The sequence below is a fragment of the Urocampus carinirostris genome, chromosome 17, assembly GCF_059441175.1.
Source record: "Urocampus carinirostris isolate Australia breed hairy pipefish chromosome 17, RoL_Ucar_1.0, whole genome shotgun sequence".
In the NCBI taxonomy this organism is placed as follows: domain Eukaryota; kingdom Metazoa; phylum Chordata; class Actinopteri; order Syngnathiformes; family Syngnathidae; genus Urocampus; species Urocampus carinirostris.
In genome coordinates this window covers 22,980,599-22,999,898 of record NC_142365.1, presented here as the reverse complement: position 1 = coordinate 22,999,898, position 19,300 = coordinate 22,980,599, and the positions used below count along the sequence as shown (strand labels likewise).

The following is a 19,300-nucleotide window of genomic DNA, read 5'->3' as shown; positions in this document are numbered from 1 at the left end:
GAACGTGAAATGCAACTTAGAACAGAAAGAATTTTGTTTCCAACCCTTATGATTGGGAGAAAAATGCATTCTTACACGATTGCGTTGAAACCTTTTCAGCTCATGTGGAGAGAGCCCTTTTTAGAAGATTGGAAATCCAGATTACACACTGCAAAACAGCTCAAAACTAAGAAAGGTTCCCATTTTACAACATAGTTGTGCTAAAACTAGCTTCAGGGCGTCAGATGCAACCCGGGGAAGCAATGATTATGGCTCTAACCCTTATGGTTCAGAAGAAAATGCATTATTGCATGATTGCATTTAAGGTTTTGCAGCTCATAGTGAGGGACTTTTTTCCAGTTTTGGCATCTAAGTTACACTATGCAACACAGCTCAGACCTAGAAATGTGCACTTTTTACAACATATTTTCGCTGAAACTAGCTCCAGGGTGTGAAATGCAACCCAGGATGGAAATGATTTGTATTCCAGCCCCTACGGTTTGAGAGACAAAATGTGTGCAAAACAGCTTATCTTAAAACTAATCTAAGAATTGTGAACTTTACAACATATTTCTGCTAGAACGATCTGCAACCTCAGTGGAACTGTTTAAATCTCGGCTTAAAACACACTTCTATTCTCTAGCTTATGAATGACCAATATTTCATGTTGACAATATCTGTGTATTATTTGTTATTGCAATATCCGTTGCAGCTTGGTCATCCAGGAAAAGGGATTACCACATGTGAGGTCCATTCTCAAGGTTTCTTCATTTTCCTCATGTTGAGGTTTTTGAGTTTTTCCTTGCCCTCATGTAGGTTTTAGATCAGGGCATGGTGTAAGTCTGCAGTTTGCAATAATCTGTGGTGCAAGCAAGCCCTTTGAGGCTTGTGATAAAGGGCTATATCAGTGATTTTCAACCACTGTGCTGTGACACACTAGTGTGCCTTGAGAGATCGTCAGGTGTGCCGTGAGAAATTAGCCAATGTCACTTTTAAATTATTTTTTTTTTATAAAATATTTATGAATCATTTTCTTCAAATATGCCATCGTCAAGTGTCTGTGCTCTAAAAACTGGGCATATTATAAATTAGATTGTAATTAAACATACTGTTCAGTGTTATTTTATAACATTTTTGGTTAGTGGTGTGCCGCAAAATTTCTCCAATGTAAAAAATGCTGAAAAACACTGCTCTAGCTTATGAATTACCTATATTTCATGTTGACGATATCTGTGTATTATGTGTTATTGCAATAACCGTTGGAGCCTGGTCATCCTGAAAGAGCGATTACCTTATGTGCGGTCCCTTCTCAAGGTTTCTTCATTTACCTCATGTTAAGGTTTTGAATTTTCCCTTGCCATCATGTAGGTTTTAGATAAGGGGATGGTATAATAATAGTCTGCAGTCTGCAATAATCTGTAGTCCGTGCAGCCCTTTGAAGCTTGTGATAAAGGGCTTATTTTTGACCACTGTGCTGTGACACAGTAGTAGGCGTGAGAGATGGTCAGGTGTGCCGGGAGAAAATATCCTGTCTTTTTTTTTTTTAAATTAAAAATTTTATAAAACGTTTATGAAGCTTTTTTTTGCAAATATGTCATTGTCTGTGCTGTAAAAACCGTGGGTATTATAAATTATATTCTAATTAAACATACTATTCGGTACCATTTTATAACATTTTTGGTTAGTGGTGTGCCGTAAAGTTTTTCCAATGTAAACAACCTGTCCTGGCTCAAAAAATGTTGAAAGACACTGCTCTAGTTTATGAATGACCTATATTTCATGTTGACAATATCTGTGTATTATTTGATATTGCAATATCCGTTGCAGCCTGGTCATCCTGGAAGGGGGATTACCTCATGTGCGTTCTCTTCTCAATGTTTCTTCATTTACCTCATGTTGAGGTTTTGAGTTTTTCCTGGCCTTCATCTAGGTTTTAGATCATGGGATGGTGTAAATCTGCAGTTTGCAATAATCTGTGGTCCGTGTAGCCCTTTGAGATTTGTGATAAAGGGCTGTACAAATAAACTAAAACTAACTCCTGGGTGTGAAATGCAACCCAGAATAGAAATGATTATGATTCCAGCCCCTGTGGTTTGAGAGACAACGTGTGTGCAGAACAGCTTATCTTAAAATTGAACTGAAAATTGTGAACTTTACAAAATATTTCTGCTAAAACTAGCTCCAAGGATGTAAAAACCAAACCAAGATAGAAATAATTTTGGTTCCAGTCTCTATGGTTTGGGGGCCTTTTGGACAGCTTTGGCATCCAGTTAATAGGTTAGTAACAATCTGTATGTCTTCATTCAGAATACAAAAACAAGCAAAAGGGCAAACCTGTGGCGAGAAGCCATTGCGCAGGTTCTTGTCGAGCAGACAGGACGATTCGTCTGTTGAAGGCCAACGAGTGCCTTAAAAAACGCATGCACGCAAGAGCCATAACACGTTTTGACGAATACCTTTTCTATGGAGGTATGAATAATCATGCCATTATTTAAAATTTGAGTTGCTTTTTCTATCACGCTTGAACGTCAACAGGGCACCGCCATGTTTGTTTGACCAAAGAGTCAACGCTTCCGATTTTCAGTAAAAGCTTGTACATTAGTGACACTGCCATCTAGCGAGCCTAAAAAATGAAAAATGGATGGGTTGACTCAAATTCATTAACGGTCGTCGTGGAAGCTTCAGATTCCCTGTGGACCTCAACTTTACATGGGGGATTTTAGGTCTAAAGACATGGGAATTTTATACGTTTTTGATCATTTTTTGTATGACGTATAACAATTTTTTTGTACGGTAAATAAACAAATACACACACACACACACACACACACACACACACACACACACACACACACACACACACACACACACACACACACACACACACACACACACACACACACACACACACACACACATTATTAAATAAATCCATCCATCCATCCATTATCTGCTCCGCTTATCCTCAGTAGGGTCGCAGGGGTGCTGGAGTCCATCCTAGCTGACTTCGAGCAGAGAGCAGGGGACACTCTGAACTGGATGCCAGCCAGTCGCAGGGCACACAGGGATAGACAACTCACTCACTCATTCACACCTAGGGACAATTTGGACCGGCCAATTAACCTGACAGCCATGTTTTTGAAATGTGGGAGGGAACCAGAGTGCTTGGAGGAAACCAACTCATGACCACAGAACTGTGCCGCACACGCGTTAACCACTGCGCCACCATGCTGCCCTATGTGTCATGTCCAGCATGTTCGCCGTGGCGACCGGCTGGCCCCGCCCCCTGGGCACCAGCTGTAGTAGATCATCTAATCTGCGTGTGTGCTTTTTAAGGGCGGGTTGTGGGTTTTGCCGGTGGCTGGTTCATTGCATTTTCTGTTCTGTTTTGCTCTGTCCTGTTTTGTTTGTCTTTGGACAAATCAACATGGCGGCGCGTGGATGCATGCTTGCGGCCCTTTGCTCTCCAGCTAATCTTCTATTTATTGCCGTTCTCTTGTCTTTTTTGCTTTCACTTTTGGACACATGTGTGGCCAAAAACACTTACAGTAGGGACGAACTTATTCGGTTGGGTGGGCGTCTAAATTTCGACTTTTCGGGCACTTTTTATACCGCCTATGATATACCGAGCGAACTTCAAAGAGATCCGGCATCCTTGTGGACCGCTATTCCTCTTAATAAACGACGTCAGCGGCGCCGTAAGGACAGAAAACAGAAGCGTGGTTGCCGTGCAGGTAGATGTGTGAAGCGTGCGAAGTCTAAGCAGCAAGATGGACGCGAGGATGTAATTTATTCCACCATTCATTCCTCGCCGGACAACCGAAGCTTTACACTCAGCGCGCACGAAAAGCAACAACCGCGGCATCTTTCGAAGATCTCGACAAAGACTACAAAGAGCTCAGCTAAGTCAAATGATTCAGCAAAGCTAAAATTTGGTCTGTTAAATATTAGATCGCTTGCTCCAAAAGCTTTACTTGTTGATAACATTATTCGTGATTATAAACTTAACTGTATGGGTCTTTGTGAAACCTGGTAACGCCCGGATGAGTATTTAACGCTAAATTATGCTTCTCCCCCAGACTACGAGAGTAGCCATGTAGCACGCACGTCAAAAAAGGGTGGCGGTGTCGCGCTCATTTCTGAAAAAACGCTCAAATTTAATCCTCGAGCTCTAATAATTACAAGGCGTTTGAGGCTCTTGTGATGCGGTCCTCTCTATTGTCAATTTATGTAATAACTATCTATCGCGCACCTGGGCCGTACACAACTTTCTTAGACGAATTTGCTGAACTTTTGTCTGAACTAGTAACCTATGCAGACAAAATTATAATTATGGGGGACTTTAACATTCATATGAACTCCCCACTCAGTTCACTTACTATTGCGTTTAATTCTCTAATTGATGCATTTGGTTTTAATCAACTGGTTGATTTGCCAACCCATAAAGATGGGAACACGCTAGACTTGATTCTGAGTGACTCGAGGAGTTTTAACCTCAAACATCAACCGTTATCTCGGATCATTATTTAGTTACATTTGAGGTGCTAGCTAAAAGTAGTGTTAAAAAAGCTGAAGGATTTAGCGGACGCAATATAAGCACTGGCACAGTTTCTGAGCTCTTTGAACTACTTCCTGGAGCAGTTGCGTCCTTTCCTTCATACAATGGCCCGATAGACTCACTCATAAATGATTTCAATACCACCCTGACTAGTGTCCTGGATTCAATAGCGCCCATGAAGCTAAAATCACGTCCTAAAAGACGCACGCCTTGGTTTACTGATGAAACTAGAACCCTTAAACAAGAATGCAGGAAATTGGAAAGAAAATGGCGCACTACCAAGCTTGAGGTTTTCCATCAAACATGGTGTGACAGCTTGTTAAAGTATAAAGCGGCCCTTGCCTCTGCAAAATCGGCCTATCTTTCGAAGGTGATTGTGTCTCAAAAGAACAATCCCAAAGCACTTTTTGAAACTGTAGCATCGCTTACAAGGCAACAGACTACTGCAGATAGTTCGACGCACTCTGCTCATGACTTAATGGTCTTCTTTACTAAGAAGATTCAATGCATACAGGAAGAAATTGCTAAAGAAATTATTAATACCACACATACTAAAGGGGCAGCACGGCGGCGCAGTGGTTAGCGCTTGTGCGGCACAGTTCATGTCATGGGAACTTGTTGTGGGTTCAAATCCAGCTCCAGACATCCTGTGCGGAGTTTGTATGTTCTCCCCGTGCTTGCGTGGGTTTCCTCCGGGCACTCCGGTTTCCTCCCACGTTCCAAAAACATGCATTTCAGGTGAATTGGTCGGTCCAAATTGTCCCTAGGTGTGAATGAGCGAATGAGTTGTCTGTCCCTGTGTGCCCTGCGATTGGCTGGCAACCAGTTCAGGGTGTCCCCTGCCCACTGCCCGGAGATGGCTGGGATGGGCTCCAGCCCCCCCGCGACCCTAATGAGGATAAGCGGTACGGCTAATGAGATGAGATGAGATGAGACATACTAAAGGGCTGAAATCTACAGATGCACGACAGGGTGGCTGTCCTGGGAAATTGTCCCGTTTTAGTGAACTGTCACTTGATGATCTCAAACAGGTGGTGAATGCGGCCAAACCGACAACTTGCCAGTTCGACCCGCTCCCAGGTTCACTTATTAAAAGTCTTTTTGGCGTCCTTGGACCTTCAGTTCTAAATATTATAAACATATCACTCTCCTCAGGTGTAGTTCCAGCAGCTTTTAAGTCCGCCGTTATTAAACCCACACTGAAAAGACCCAACCTTGATCCAGAAATCTTAAGTAATTATAGACCTGGGTCAAACCTACCTTTCCTCTCTAAAGTACTTGAAAAAGTAGTGGCACAGCAGCTAAATGTTTTCATATCCGAGAATAACCTTTTTGAATCCATGCAATCAGGATTCAGGGCTAACCACTCTACTGAGACAGCTCTGATCAAGGTAACAAATGATCTCCTACTGGCAATGGATTCTGGCGCTTCATCACTTTTGCTGCTGCTGGATCTTAGTGCTGCTTTTGACACAGTGCGCCACAATTTCCTACTAGAACGGTTGGAAAAATGTATTGGTCTCTCAGGAACCGTCCTCTCGTGGTTCAGATCCTACCTCTCAGATAGGACGCACTGTGTTAAATATGGTGAAATGACATCTGAGCCCTTTAATGTTACCTGCGGTGTTCCGCAGGGTTCAGTGTTTGGCCCCCTTCTTTTCAGTATTTACATGCTTCCATTAGGTGATATTATTCGCAAGTACAATATCAGCTTCCACTGCTACGCAGACGACACTCAACTATATCTTCCGTTGGAGGAATCTCACACACTAAACTGTGGAAATTTGGAGGCCTGCCTCATTGAGATAAAAGAGTGGATGTCACTCAATTTCTTGCGTCTGAACTCTGAAAAGACCGAAATGTTAGTCATTGGTCCATCTAAATGCCGTGACTTATTCTCAAAAACTGCTGTGAACATTGACAAATGTCACATCACACAGAGTGACTCAGTTAAAAATTTAGGTGTCATATTTGACCCTGATCTATCCTTTGAAATGCATGTAAAGAAAACTACTAGAACCGCTTTCTTCCATCTTCGTAACATTGCTAAAATCCGTTCAATACTGTCTCAGTCTGATGCGGAAATTATAATTCATGCGTTTGTCACCTCCCGTCTCGATTACTGTAATGCACTACTCTCTGGCCTCCCGAAGTCTAGAATCAAGTCACTTCAGCTGGTACAAAATGCCGCAGCGAGGCTTTTAACTAGGACAAAAAAGTACGATCACATAACACCGATTTTGGCTAACCTGCATTGGCTCCCAGTTAGCCATAAATGTGATTTCAAGGTTCTCTTAGTATTGTACAAAATCATACATGGACTTGCTCCCTCTTATCTTTCAGATCTGATTTGCCCCTACGTCCCGGTCCGAAGCCTACGATCTGAGAGTGCCGGTCTTCTGGTGATCCCAAGAGCAAAGAAGTGTTCTGCTGGTTCGAGAGCGTTCTCCATCCGGGCACCGGTGCTGTGGAATGCTCTTCCCCCTGAGATCCAATCTGCAACCTCAGTGGAAATGTTTAAATCTAAACTTAAAACTCACTTCTACTCCATAGCATATGAATAACCTACTCTTCTCGTCGGCTGAAAAAATAGTCTGTGTAATATAGTATAATAATCTGTGAAGCCCTTTGTGACTCTTCGTGATTTAGGGCTATACAAATAAATATGACTTGACTTGACTTGACTTGAGAGGAATCCTGTGTTGGCATGTTTTGAGTAAAAGCCTGTTTTGTGAGTATCCCCAGTCTTAGTCCCTGTTTGCCTGTAAGCCTGATTTTGTTTTGTTTTGTCCCTGAGTGTTGGACGACTTTTATTTCCTTAATAAAAGTATCTGATCGTTACCGCGAATGAGTTCTCCCTTCCTGCCTCCTGCCTCCGATCTGGTCCGGTCCTCTTGACACTATGAAATAAATACAGTACATTAAAAGAAACTCTGCTTTTTTTTGGACTGATGTCGTCTTGCCCATTTTGGCTCTAATCCATATCGTCCCGGTCACTTGTAGCGGACGATATTGTCATTAAAGATTGGTAATTGCAAATAAGTTATAATTAAATAAATACAGTTAAGCTAATAATAGTTGATAATAGTAATACATTGATTTTCACTAAAAAGTTCATACCTACCAACACTACCCTGGGCAAAACTCTCACAAAGGGGGCGCGGGTACGTTTTACCTCGGGAATCTTTTCTTTTCTTAACTTTCCCAAAATCAAGTGCAAATGCAACTCCACTACACTAGGGAGCAGTGGCATTCTTATTGGCAGGGTTTTTCCACACTTACCACCACGTCAAGCATATAGCACAGAAAATAATTGAGAAGCACTGGCTTAGAAGAACCCACCCTGTTTTAAACAAAAAACATCTACCACTTTTTAAATTTTGAGACTAGTATGTTGGCAGCAGTGGGCCATCAAGGCCTTCTCTGCTGGCTTAAAATATCGGAACAGTTTGATGTCAATATATTTTGTCCATGAATATTTATCAAATGATTCGAAATCGTCTGTCAGCTTCCTTCCCTTGCATTTCTCCTGGTTTTGCTGCTTTCAGATTTCTGCTTTTAAATTTAAGCATTTAACCAATCACATTTCAGCCATTACTAGTTGCCAGGCTCAGGGCCTTCACAAAGGCTTCTGAAGGCCCTGAGGCTTAACGTCAGTGTTTGATAAGCTGTCGGTTTAGCCAATGTACTTTAGTTTACAGCTGCTTTATTTTGAAGAGTGACTGAGTCTTCACGTGTGAATAAATCGCTCCAACTGTCACATTTCTGTTTTTGTAAGTTTACCACTTCCAGTTTTTAGACAAGGACATGTGTTGATGGTTGTTATTGTGTTTCACACATTTAAATACACAATAAGTGCACAATAAAATCTGGTTGTCGTCCAAATTTGGAAACCTTTTACTCGCCAGCACCATTTTCTGGCTCAAATCATAATTGCAGTCACTGTCAAACTTCTTTTTGTGGTGCATGAAAGTGCGTACATTTCTTTGACATGCTTCACCTTGCCCCTCCTGAAAGGTGAATTAAGCATTGCTGTTTTGTGCAATTACCAATATCTTAAAGTACAAAGTTTTAATTCAGTCTTCATATTTATATAGATATATTTATACCTGTTAGATTGCACCTCGGGCAGTAAAGAGGAAACATCCTGCATAAGAAACCTCTTTCAAGCTGAAATCGAGCAGCTAGCCGAAAATTCACCAGACCAGAGACAAAAATTTGTGAATAAAAAAAAAAAAAAAACGTAAAATAGAACTGAAAGATTTAGATAAAACTAAAAAAGCATAGTTAGGTAAACAATTCTTTGGTGTATCTGATGATGAATCAGATGTTGAAGGACATCATTACAATAATTACTGACCACTTCTTTCCATCATAGTTCCCAAGTGAATGATGATGATTGGCAGACACAATTGTACTTGAACATTTACTGATTTAATTATGCTGCTATTGAGTTTTTATGGTAAAATGTCTTCATTTTTTATTTGTATATTGTGTTATCTGTGGGTATTGGGTTTTCATCTATATTTATTCTAAATATTTATGGATCTTTGTATTTTCTTTTAACAATGAATGGATGACTTGATGCTCCAAAAAGTTTCGTTGTTCTTTGACAATGACAATACATTTTCTGAACTCATTAAATAAATATTGTAAATTGTAATTTGGTAAAGTGTTCATAGTTTACGTTGGAAAGAAATATTTTTGTTTAATCATGGCTGCACCTATTAGAATAGAATAGAATAGACCTTTATTGTCATTGTTACAAAATGGGTTAACATATTGTGACAACAAAATTGGGCATGACACTCCAGTTTTACACATTCACAGTGAGGTATGTGCCAGAAGATAAAGGAACAGAGAAGATAAGGTTATAAAACATGGGGGATAAGGCTATAGTTATAATTTACATGGTATTTACACAAGAAATGTAGGCATGTGGGATGTTACATAGAGTTGTTATCGTGATACCGTTGGTATCGTAAGGGTTGTGCAATATTGCATTTGGTGCAAAAGTCATCATGGTCAAAAAAGTTGTCACCAACAATGCTTAGTTTGTGTCGAGAAAAGGTGAAACCAAATATCATATTGATAAATTAGTGCTGCGCTTTATACATGAGTGCCCGTTATGCTGTTTATTTTATTAAGTTGCTGTTTTAAACCAGTTTTACGGGGTCAGCTTCAATGCGAGTTAATATGGTAATTTCTAATTACAGACGCTCCCCTACTTACGAGCATTCGATTTATTTAAAACAGTAGATACGGAAAAAAAAATTCAGGATGTCGAAAAATATCCGGACATTACTGTAAGTTAGATTTTGTATTGTGTGACCCTTTTTCTGAGTACAGGACATTGCTGTAGTGCTTCTTGACGCCGCTACCGGCGTGTGGCGCTGTGAGAAGTCATCCAGCAGCCACCCGGAAGAAAAACAAATTGCTTTCTATTCTTAATTTGTGTGTAAACATTCTGTCAATAATATCTTCATTAGGCTAAGAAATTTGACAATTTTGTTGTATAACATCTCATGCATCCATTCAAAATGTTTGGTGTAAAGTGTAAAGAAGAGGCAAGCCGTTTCTTTTGAAACGAAAGTGGAATAAGAAAGCTTGATGCAGTTGAAAAATTGGTCATAACGCTTTTTTCCGGCCACTTTTTACCAAGGAGGAGGACCTCTGTTATGATTTGCCAATTGCCCACACCTGCGCTCACTCGTTCAGCCCCAGCTGGCACTCGTTGCCTAATTAGTCCTCCTTCTATTTAAACATGTCATTCTCGTTCATTCCTGGTCTGTCACGGCAACCCGTATCCTGATTCCGTTTCCTGTATCAATCCCTGATCCAAGCTCCGTTCTCCTGTTCCGGTTAGCCATGTCCTGATTCTGTTTCCTGCATCGATCCCCGAGATCCAAGCTCCGTTCTCCTGTCCCGGCCACCCATATCCTGATTCTGTTTTCTGTATCGATCCCCGATCCAAGCGCTGTTCTCCTGTCCCAGCTACCCGTATCCTGATTCTGTTTCCTGTATCAATCCCTGATCCAGGCTCCGTTCTCCTGTTCCGGCTAGCCATATCCTGATTCTGTTTCCTCTATCGCTCCCCAATCCAAGCTCCGTTTTCCTGTCCCGGCCACCCATATCCTGATTCTGTCTTCTGTATCGATCCACGATCCAAGCTCCGTTCTCCTGTCCCGGCCACCCATATCCTGATTCTGTTTTCTGTATTGATCCCCGAGATCCAAGCTCCGTTCTCCTGTCCCGGCCACCCATATCCTGATTCTGTTTTCTGTATCGATCCCCGATCCAAGCGCTGTTCTCCTGTCCCAGCTACCCGTATCCTGATTCTGTTTCCTGTATCAATCCCTGATCCAGGCTCCGTTCTCCTGTTCCAGCTAGCCATATCCTGATTCTGTTTCCTCTATCGCTCCCCAATCCAAGCTCCGTTTTCCTGTCCCGGCCACCCATATCCTGATTCTGTTTTCCGTATCGATCCCCGATCCAAGCTCCATTCTCCTGTCCCGAATACCCGTATCCTGATTCTGTTTCCTCTATCGATCCCCGATCCAAGCTCCGTTCTCCTGTCCCGACTACCCGTATCATTATTCTGTTTCCTGTATCGATATCCGACCACGCTCCGTCTCCCATACCTGTCAACCTCCAGGGCTCCATGCCCTTACAAACTGTCATATTTTCCCTTACAAAATACAAAATAATCTTACACCATATTTTTTTTTTCAAACGTGTTTATTTATGAAGTTTAACATGTTATATTGTACTTGTGTTTCGTTATATCATTTATATTGTTGATTAACATTTTGTTGTGAGATACTGAGTTGCTCGACATGAATGAGGTCTACTACAAAAAAAGTTCAAAAATGAAGTAGCTTGGACGTTCACTGTAGAAGGAAAAATACATGCAAATATAATTAAGTGGAATAATACAATTTCTTATTCAAATTATTAATTCATTTTCTGCATTAAATCATTGTTGGTAACATACTGATTAAAGGTATAACCACAAATTACGTTTATTATGCATTTTAAGACATGTACGACGTACAAGAAAATCTATACGGAGAAATGCAAATTTGTCAATTATGGGTACCATCCGGTAAACACCGACTATCACGAAACGGCAAATCAATCAAGTCTAACGAGTTCGCCGCGGAAACCTCTATCTCGGTATTGTTTTTTCTCGTTGCAAACGAAACGAGCGGTTTGATGCTACTGTGTACATGCGTCTGTTGCCTGGGGATTTCCCATCATGCAACATTCCGAAAAAAAAATATGGTGTACGATTATTTTGTAAGGGAAAATACGACAGTTTGTACGGGCATGGAGCCGTGGAGGTTGACAGGTATGTTGTCCCGGTCGTGACAACCTTTATTTATCTTCATATACAGCATATTATTTTCTGAAAAAATTATTTTTTATTACAAAACAATGCAGGTTACTTATAAAAGCCTTAAAAATACTTATATAAGCCTCAAACACACAAAATATAGCACTTAAACAACTTACGAACATATTACCAAGACTATTATTTCTGTTTCAATCCCTTCCAATTCTGATCCCGGCATCCACATTTAAAATGTTAAATAAATTGATAACAAAATTCCTTTGGCAAAACAAGAAACCTAGAATAAAATACAAAACCCTGTTAGCTCCTAAAGAAAAAGGGGGCCTAGACCTACCCAATATTAAATATTACTATTGGGCGGCTCAAATTAAAGCACTCATCTTGTGGATTACTACAGACAAAGATACGATATGGGTGGACATGGAGCAGCGATCTTGTCCAAATATGCCTTTGGAATCATTACCATACGTATCAGTCACGAGGTGGAAGAAATCAAAAACCCAGAATGAATGGATTAAGGGAACTATTAAAACTTGGTCAACAATACAAAAAAAATTAAAAATATCAAGATCTGTGAATAGGGCTACCAAAATAGCAAAAAACCCAGACTTTAAACCTGGGGTTATGGAGGTAGGGTTTCAAAAATGGGCCCAAAAAGGACTGATGTTGATTATCCAAGTATTGGAAGCACAGGCAATGAAATCATTCGAACAACTCCAACAAGAATTTGACCTACCCAGAAATGATTTTTACAAATATTTGCAACTAAGGCATTACCTCCAGAAACACGAGGAATGGGGGAAAATATGTAAGGAGCCAACTAAGGTAGAGGAATTATTAATATCATATACAAAAGGACAATCAATAAAGGGGGTTATATCAAAACTATATAAAGCCCTGAGAATGGATCTCAGTAATGAGGACATGGCAGTTAAGGAAAAATAGGAACAAGAAACTAATGTAGCGATAAAAGACAACGAATGGGAAAAAACATTGAAAGAGGGACACAAAATAACCAACAGCCCGACATGGAGGGAGTTTGAATGGAAAGTAAAAATGCGATTCTTCTATACACCCTCTATCACTTCAAAATATAAAAATACCTCAAATCTATGTTGGCGTAACTGTGGGGGGGTCGGAGACTTTACGCATATTTTCTGGAATTGCCCTGTAATATTAAATTTTTGGAGAAGTATCCAGAGAGAAATAAAATTAATTACTGGCTGGGAGTTGCGGTTGGACCCAAAGGCTTACGTAATAGGAATTTTGCCAGAAGAATTACTATCAGGTCAACAGAAATATATACTAAGGGTAATGCTTCTGGTAGCAAAGAAAATGATCACAGTGTCCTGGCTGAAACCACAACCTCCTGACATAAAACAATAGAGAGACAAATTAAAGCAAATGTACATTATGGAAAAAATCACTGCAAGACTTCAACTGAAACTTGACCAATTCGAGAAAAGATGGAAGCCTATCACACAAATTTTACTTGATGTCTAAACACCTCCCCCTATTTTTTTTTTTTTTTTTTTTTTTTGGGTGTATATTTTTATTCATTATATTTTCTTATATATATATATATATATATATATATATATACATATATATATGTATATATTTCTTTTTGTATGGATGTATTGTATGAACATTTATTCTTCTTTTCTATTAATAGTATCTTTTCCTCTTTGTTGTTCCTTCTGTTATTTATGAGTGTGTCAAGTGTATATATTTTGTGTTGATGTAAGATGGTGGAATCAAACCTCTGTCAAAATTGGTGTGAGAAATAAAAAGTTAAAAAAAAACTTCAACTTACAAACGGTCTTGTTCGTAAGTAGAGCAGCATCTGTAAAGACATGGGGGAAAAAAAACGTCTTTTTGGTGTCAGTAATCTGGATGTGACTTCTTAAATGAAGTACCTAGTAACTGTGGCTAATTCTTTTTTCCAGTAAGGCGCCCATCACTGTGGGTGACAGAAAGGGGGGGGGAGGCTCTCACCATGTCTCTGACATATCTTGAATAAACCAATGCAAATCCTTTGCCCGGCACAAAGGTTTGCCCTTCAAGTATTCTAATGCGCCTGCAAGATTCCGTCTGCAAGCCTCGCTCTCCACATCAGCGGGTAAAAGAAGGCAAAAACGCGGCATGAAAGCCCAATCACACGCAGCGTTTAAAGTTCAGCAGGTGGGGAAGCTGCAAGAGCAGCGGGCCCATCAAGAAATAATACAAAGTTAATGATGCACAATGGTGCCCTCTCACTCCGCGACACAGAAAACGCCAATACTGGATGTTTAACAGAACGCTGCTCCTTCCCAATTACGCTTTTTATAGTCATCAGTGACATGAGCGATGATTTCAAAGCCAGGCGCTATCGATTCCCTCGGCGGACGGGTCGCATCGATGGGAATTCTTTTCTTGATCTCTCGTGCGGCGAGAAAGATTGTACAATCAGAGAAGGGAGTGAGATCGCACACTTATGTGTTTTTTTTTAGGTGGGGTGAGGGTTCAATTGTATTTTGAATGAGGACAGAGAGGACAGAGCGCTGATTGGGGCCTTGTGGGGAAAGGGAGCACCCGTCGTGCACGTCCATTGTGATGTTGAGCCGTGTCTGATTGATAAGCAGTCCAAACTCACATATCGGTTCATTAATCTTGACACGGGAAGAGTGAAGGCTGTGCGCCTGTCGAGCCTTTCAATGCAATCATCGCCTGATGGATGCCCTGAAGCATCACTGTCTTGCATTTTTTCATGTTTTTTTACACCACCAGTTTTCACTATTAATTTGTCCAGTGTTGGGTGTGTTACTTGAAAACGGTATTTAGTTACAGTTACTTTGAGATAGGTAGAGTAGCCAAAAATTGTACTCAAGTAAAATTACCGTTGCTTCAGAATATTTAAGTAGAAATAAAAGTAGTCATCCAAATACTTTCTTGAGTAAAAGTAAAAATGTACTTGGTGAAAAAAATGACTCAAGTACTGAGTAACTGTAGCAACGTCGTATTTATTGATTTTTTTTTTTAAACAACCAATCAGACCATCAAAGTCCATCCAATCAACAATCAAAAAAACATTTAATTTAAAAGGATATTAAAATAATCAACGTAAATTCAAGTGCTTTAGTTAATAATAGAATAAAAATAGTATAAATCAAATAAATAAATTAAGTACATGTAGCATGTTTAAAGCCCCAATACTTATCTTAACAGGCTCTGCAAGCAGAACAAAAAGCTAGCCCATGATCTCTGAACAAAGGAGACAGTTTCAGGACCAGAACAGGAGGAGGACCTAGATGCGTAACGTTTACTCACAGGTTTATTGAGATTAAGAGGAAAAACAAGCGCCAGCGATCTGGTGCTCGCTGGGCGAAGGAAGCAAGCCGTTCACAGGATCGTAGCGTGTATGAAATGCAGAAGTAGATCTTCCGGAGCGGGAGATCATAGCGAGGTCAAACGGGAAAAAAATGGGTCGTTAGCCGGGACGGGAGATCAGAACGTGGTCGGGGTCAAAAAACGGGTCGTAGCCGGAGACAAAGGGGGAAATAAGGAACAGACGTGTGGGAAATGGGTGACAAAACGGGACAGACTGGAGTCCAAGTCAAAAATGCTTGCCTAGTGTAAACAGAGGTTACCTGACGGACTGACAACGGGCGAGTGAAAGCACTGAGCTCACATAGGAGGGGGAACCAACCACCTCTCTCTCTCTCATATATATATATATATATCAGCACAGTAGCGCGTGTGCGGCACAGTTCTAAGGTCTTGGAAACCTCCTGTGTGGGTACAAATCCAGCTACTGGACTTCCTGTGCGGAGTTTGTATGTTCTCCCCGTACTTGCCAAGGTTTCCTCCGGGCACTCCGGTTTCCTCCCACATTCCAGGTGGATTGGCCGGTCCAAATTGCCCCTAGGTGTGAATGAGCGAGCGAGTTGTCTGTCCCTGTGTGCCCTGCGATTGGCTGGCAACCAGTTCTGCGTATTCCCTGCCCACTGCTTGCTGGGATGGGCTCCAGCACCCCCGCGACCCTACTGAGGATAAGCGGTGCAGCTAATGAGATGACATACATACATACATACATACATACATACATACATACATACATATATATATATATATATATATATATATATATATATATATATATATATACCCGTGTTGAGACGCATAACCATTTCTGGGTGGCATTTCCCTTTTTGGCAGGATCATCCACCTCTAGAGTGACCTACCTGATTGTAAAATATTGTGATTCTGGACAAACCTATTCTTGCCTGAGAGAGTAGAAAGCTGCTTATCGGGAAAGCTGCTGGGTCAGCAAAAATAAAAATTTTGTCAGCTTTTTTGGGCAGTTTTGATATTGCGTGTAACTTATTTGACTGCCAGTAAAAGTTGGTGTTTAAATTATTTTTCATTCTGGCCAGGAGAGTCGAACATCTTTCTGGGAAAAATGCCAAGTAAACAAAATCAAAAGTATTAAGTCAGCTTTTTGTTGGCATTTTTTTTTTACATCCATGGTGGCTTGGATGTGAGTACATGTGATAAGGGGGGAAATCTACATGAGGAGAAATTCAGCGTCTTCGTACTATATGCTTTAGATGGCGTTAACATAACTGTATTCGGTTGTACTTTGTAAGTAGACATAAACATCCCCACCCAATGAATGTGGTGGATTGAGGGTTGTATGTGAGTGATGCAGAATTGTTCAGCAGCCTGAAAACATACTTTTCATTGTTAACTATTCAGAATAATATCAAAAATGTAACAATTAACAATGTGTTACAGTACCTGTTCCCAAGAAAAGAAACTGCGTTTCAGGGACGCGTTTGTCTGTAACCTGGTAGCCCTAACACTGAATATGCCCCTGTGGATCATGTGCTAGTTATTCTGTGAACTTTGTTAATCCTCGTGAGCAGCCAGGTTTTATTAGTTTAGACACTGCGGGTTGTTGGCTCGTGTTAGCACCAGAGTGTTAAATCGGATGCCTGGCGTCACCTGTCACGTCCATCTCATGTCGGTTGTTAATTACATGGCAAAAAGGCCAGCTCAGTGGCCTTGTGGTAGAGTGTCCGTCCCGAAACTGGGAGGTCAGGGGGGGTTTAATCACGGTCATACCAACGACTTACAAATAATGATAAATCATTGCCTTACACTAAAGGTTGGCAAACTAAAATGTTAAAAGAGCCATACTGGATAAAAAAGGAAAGAAAAACAAAACAACATGTTTGGAACCCCCCAAAAATAAAAGCTGTTTGTAAGCCTCATAAGGAGGCAGCACATACTGTACATTTGTGCTGTTTGTATCTACGTTCATTGGAAAACGTTAAAAGGACAGTGTGTGATATTTAGTGCCTCCTAGTGGTACAAAAAAAAAAAAAAACTTCATTCTATATATATATATATATATATACAATACGTACCCAATTGGGTAATGTTGTTTGGATCAGTGTCTTACAACCATTGCATATGGGCACACCAGAATGCTGTGGGAAATTGCCAACTTTGTCAACTACTTACTGTATATTAGGCATATCAAAAATCAAGCCTCAGCATTGCATCCTTGCTTTTTGCAGATGATGTGGTACTGGTGGCTTCCTCAAGCTGTGATCTTCAGCTCTCCCTTGAGCGGTTTGCAGTCGAGTATGACCCGTCCAGAAAAGAGATCTGCACCTCCAACTCCGAGACCATGGTTCAAAGCCGGAAAAGTGGTATGCTTTGTTGGGGTCAGGAATGAGATCCTGCCCCAAGTGGAGGAGAATCTCTTCACGAGTGTGGGTAGGATGGAATGGAAAACCGACAGTTTGGCGTAGCAGACCCGGTACTGGTCAGTCGTGGTGAAGAGGGAGTTGAGCCGAAACGCAAAGCTATCAATTTACAGTTCGATCTACATTTCTATCCTCACCGATAGTCGTGAACTGTGGGTCATGACCAAAAAAAAAAAAAACAATATTCCGGATACAAGCGGCTGAAATAAGTTTCCTTAACAGAGTGGCTGGGTTCTACCTTAGAGATAGTGTAAAGAAATTCGGTCGTCTGGGAGGGACTCAGCTGCTGCTCTTCTGCATTGAGAGGCGGCAGGTGAGGTAGCTAGGATCATGCTGTGAGAAGGTGAATGAACATTTCTAACAGATAGTGTGCCTCAAGATTTTATAATGAAAAACAAATGTGCCGTGGCTCAAAAAAAGTTGAGAAACACCTGTCTAGAGAAACCAAAGAGGAAATGTCATGCTTCCACTCACTTCTACTTGGAGGAATCCGAAAGTGGCTTTTTGTTGGTGGTTTTCATCGTGTATGCGTCATGGACCAGAAACAGAGACAGGACCAAGTAGCGTTCGTTTACTCAGTTTGATGGATGAAGAGGGAGAGTAGGGCTTGCTTCCACGATCCGATGGTTGACGGACAAAGGTAGCAGGTGGCTGGAAACGCGGAAGTGGCACTTCCGTGTCAAGCGAGGATAATCGTAGACTTGCAGGAATACTGGTCGTTAGCCGGGAAGGGAGAGCAAGGGCGATATTGAGTTCAGAAACGAGGTCAGCAACAGGAGTCAGGAAGAAAGCGGGGCAAAACAGGTTGGATGTCGCAGAACAGGGCAGAATCGGGTCCAGAAACAGGTCGGCAACAGGTATCAAGCAGAGGAAAACAGGGCAGGAAAAATGTCTGAAAGTATGAACTTGCCTAGCTGGGAGTATCGGTGTCCACCTGAAAGTGGTTTTAATAAGAGTCTCTCAGCCAATCAGCTCTCAGGGCTGTTGGTGCCAATTGGGCAGTCACAGGTGCCTTGAATCGGCAATCATGACAGTTTGTCATTGTAGGAATACTTTTCCTGTTAGCTCCCCGTTGGCAAGACAATATGCCGACTGGATTGCTAGGGTGCTGGTGTTTCTCTGGTGACAGCTCAGCATGACACAGAAAAGACAAGAGATTTTATGCAAACGATACATATTTTTTTCCTCACATTTTGCATGTTTAAGAATTTGAGATTACCTTTAAAAGGGACTCTTTCGCTTGGTGCTACTGACACCTGGAAACCTCAAAGCTCCGTTTTACCTCGAGCGTTACCGGATGATTTTGTGGACTGCAGACACAGCCATTTTTAGTGAGTGCTCATCGTGAAGGCCAAAGTTAATGCTGTCATAGAGACTTGTCAGATACATGCCCATGTGAAATGGCCATGTGAGGAAAGCCCAGGGGGGAGCAGGTTGAATATTTGTAAGGGAGACGGAAGGAGGCAAAGTGGAAGACGTTTAGGAGGGGAGTTTACTGATCCTCAAATATCCTTTTGGTGTCTGCTTCACTTTGGATCATGCAGTAAAGTGTCAGGTAAAAGCTCAGTTTTTGTCCCGCTTGTCCACGGTCAGAGAGCTTTTAGTGTTTGATGATGACAGATTGGGAGCTACCTGATATCCTTCATCATCCTT

The 19,300-nt window shown here is 41.2% G+C and overlaps 1 protein-coding gene across 2 annotated transcripts in view; it reads right to left on the bottom strand.

Moving 5' to 3' along the window:
- The window catches only part of eral1 (Era-like 12S mitochondrial rRNA chaperone 1), a 31,737-nt gene extending 12,437 nt beyond the window's left edge, over nucleotides 1-19,300 (bottom strand). Inside the window, exon 1 of one of the 2 annotated variants that reach the window (XM_088321549.1) lies at nucleotides 19,280-19,300. Coding sequence is in view for 1 of the 2 variants with exons in the window: in XM_088321548.1 (XP_088177674.1) it covers nucleotides 2,314-2,416 (103 nt within the window). In the remaining variant the exon portion in view is untranslated. Of the gene's footprint in view, nucleotides 1-2,313; nucleotides 2,561-19,279 lie in introns of those variants that run through there. The other variant, XM_088321548.1, reaches the window with a different exon arrangement.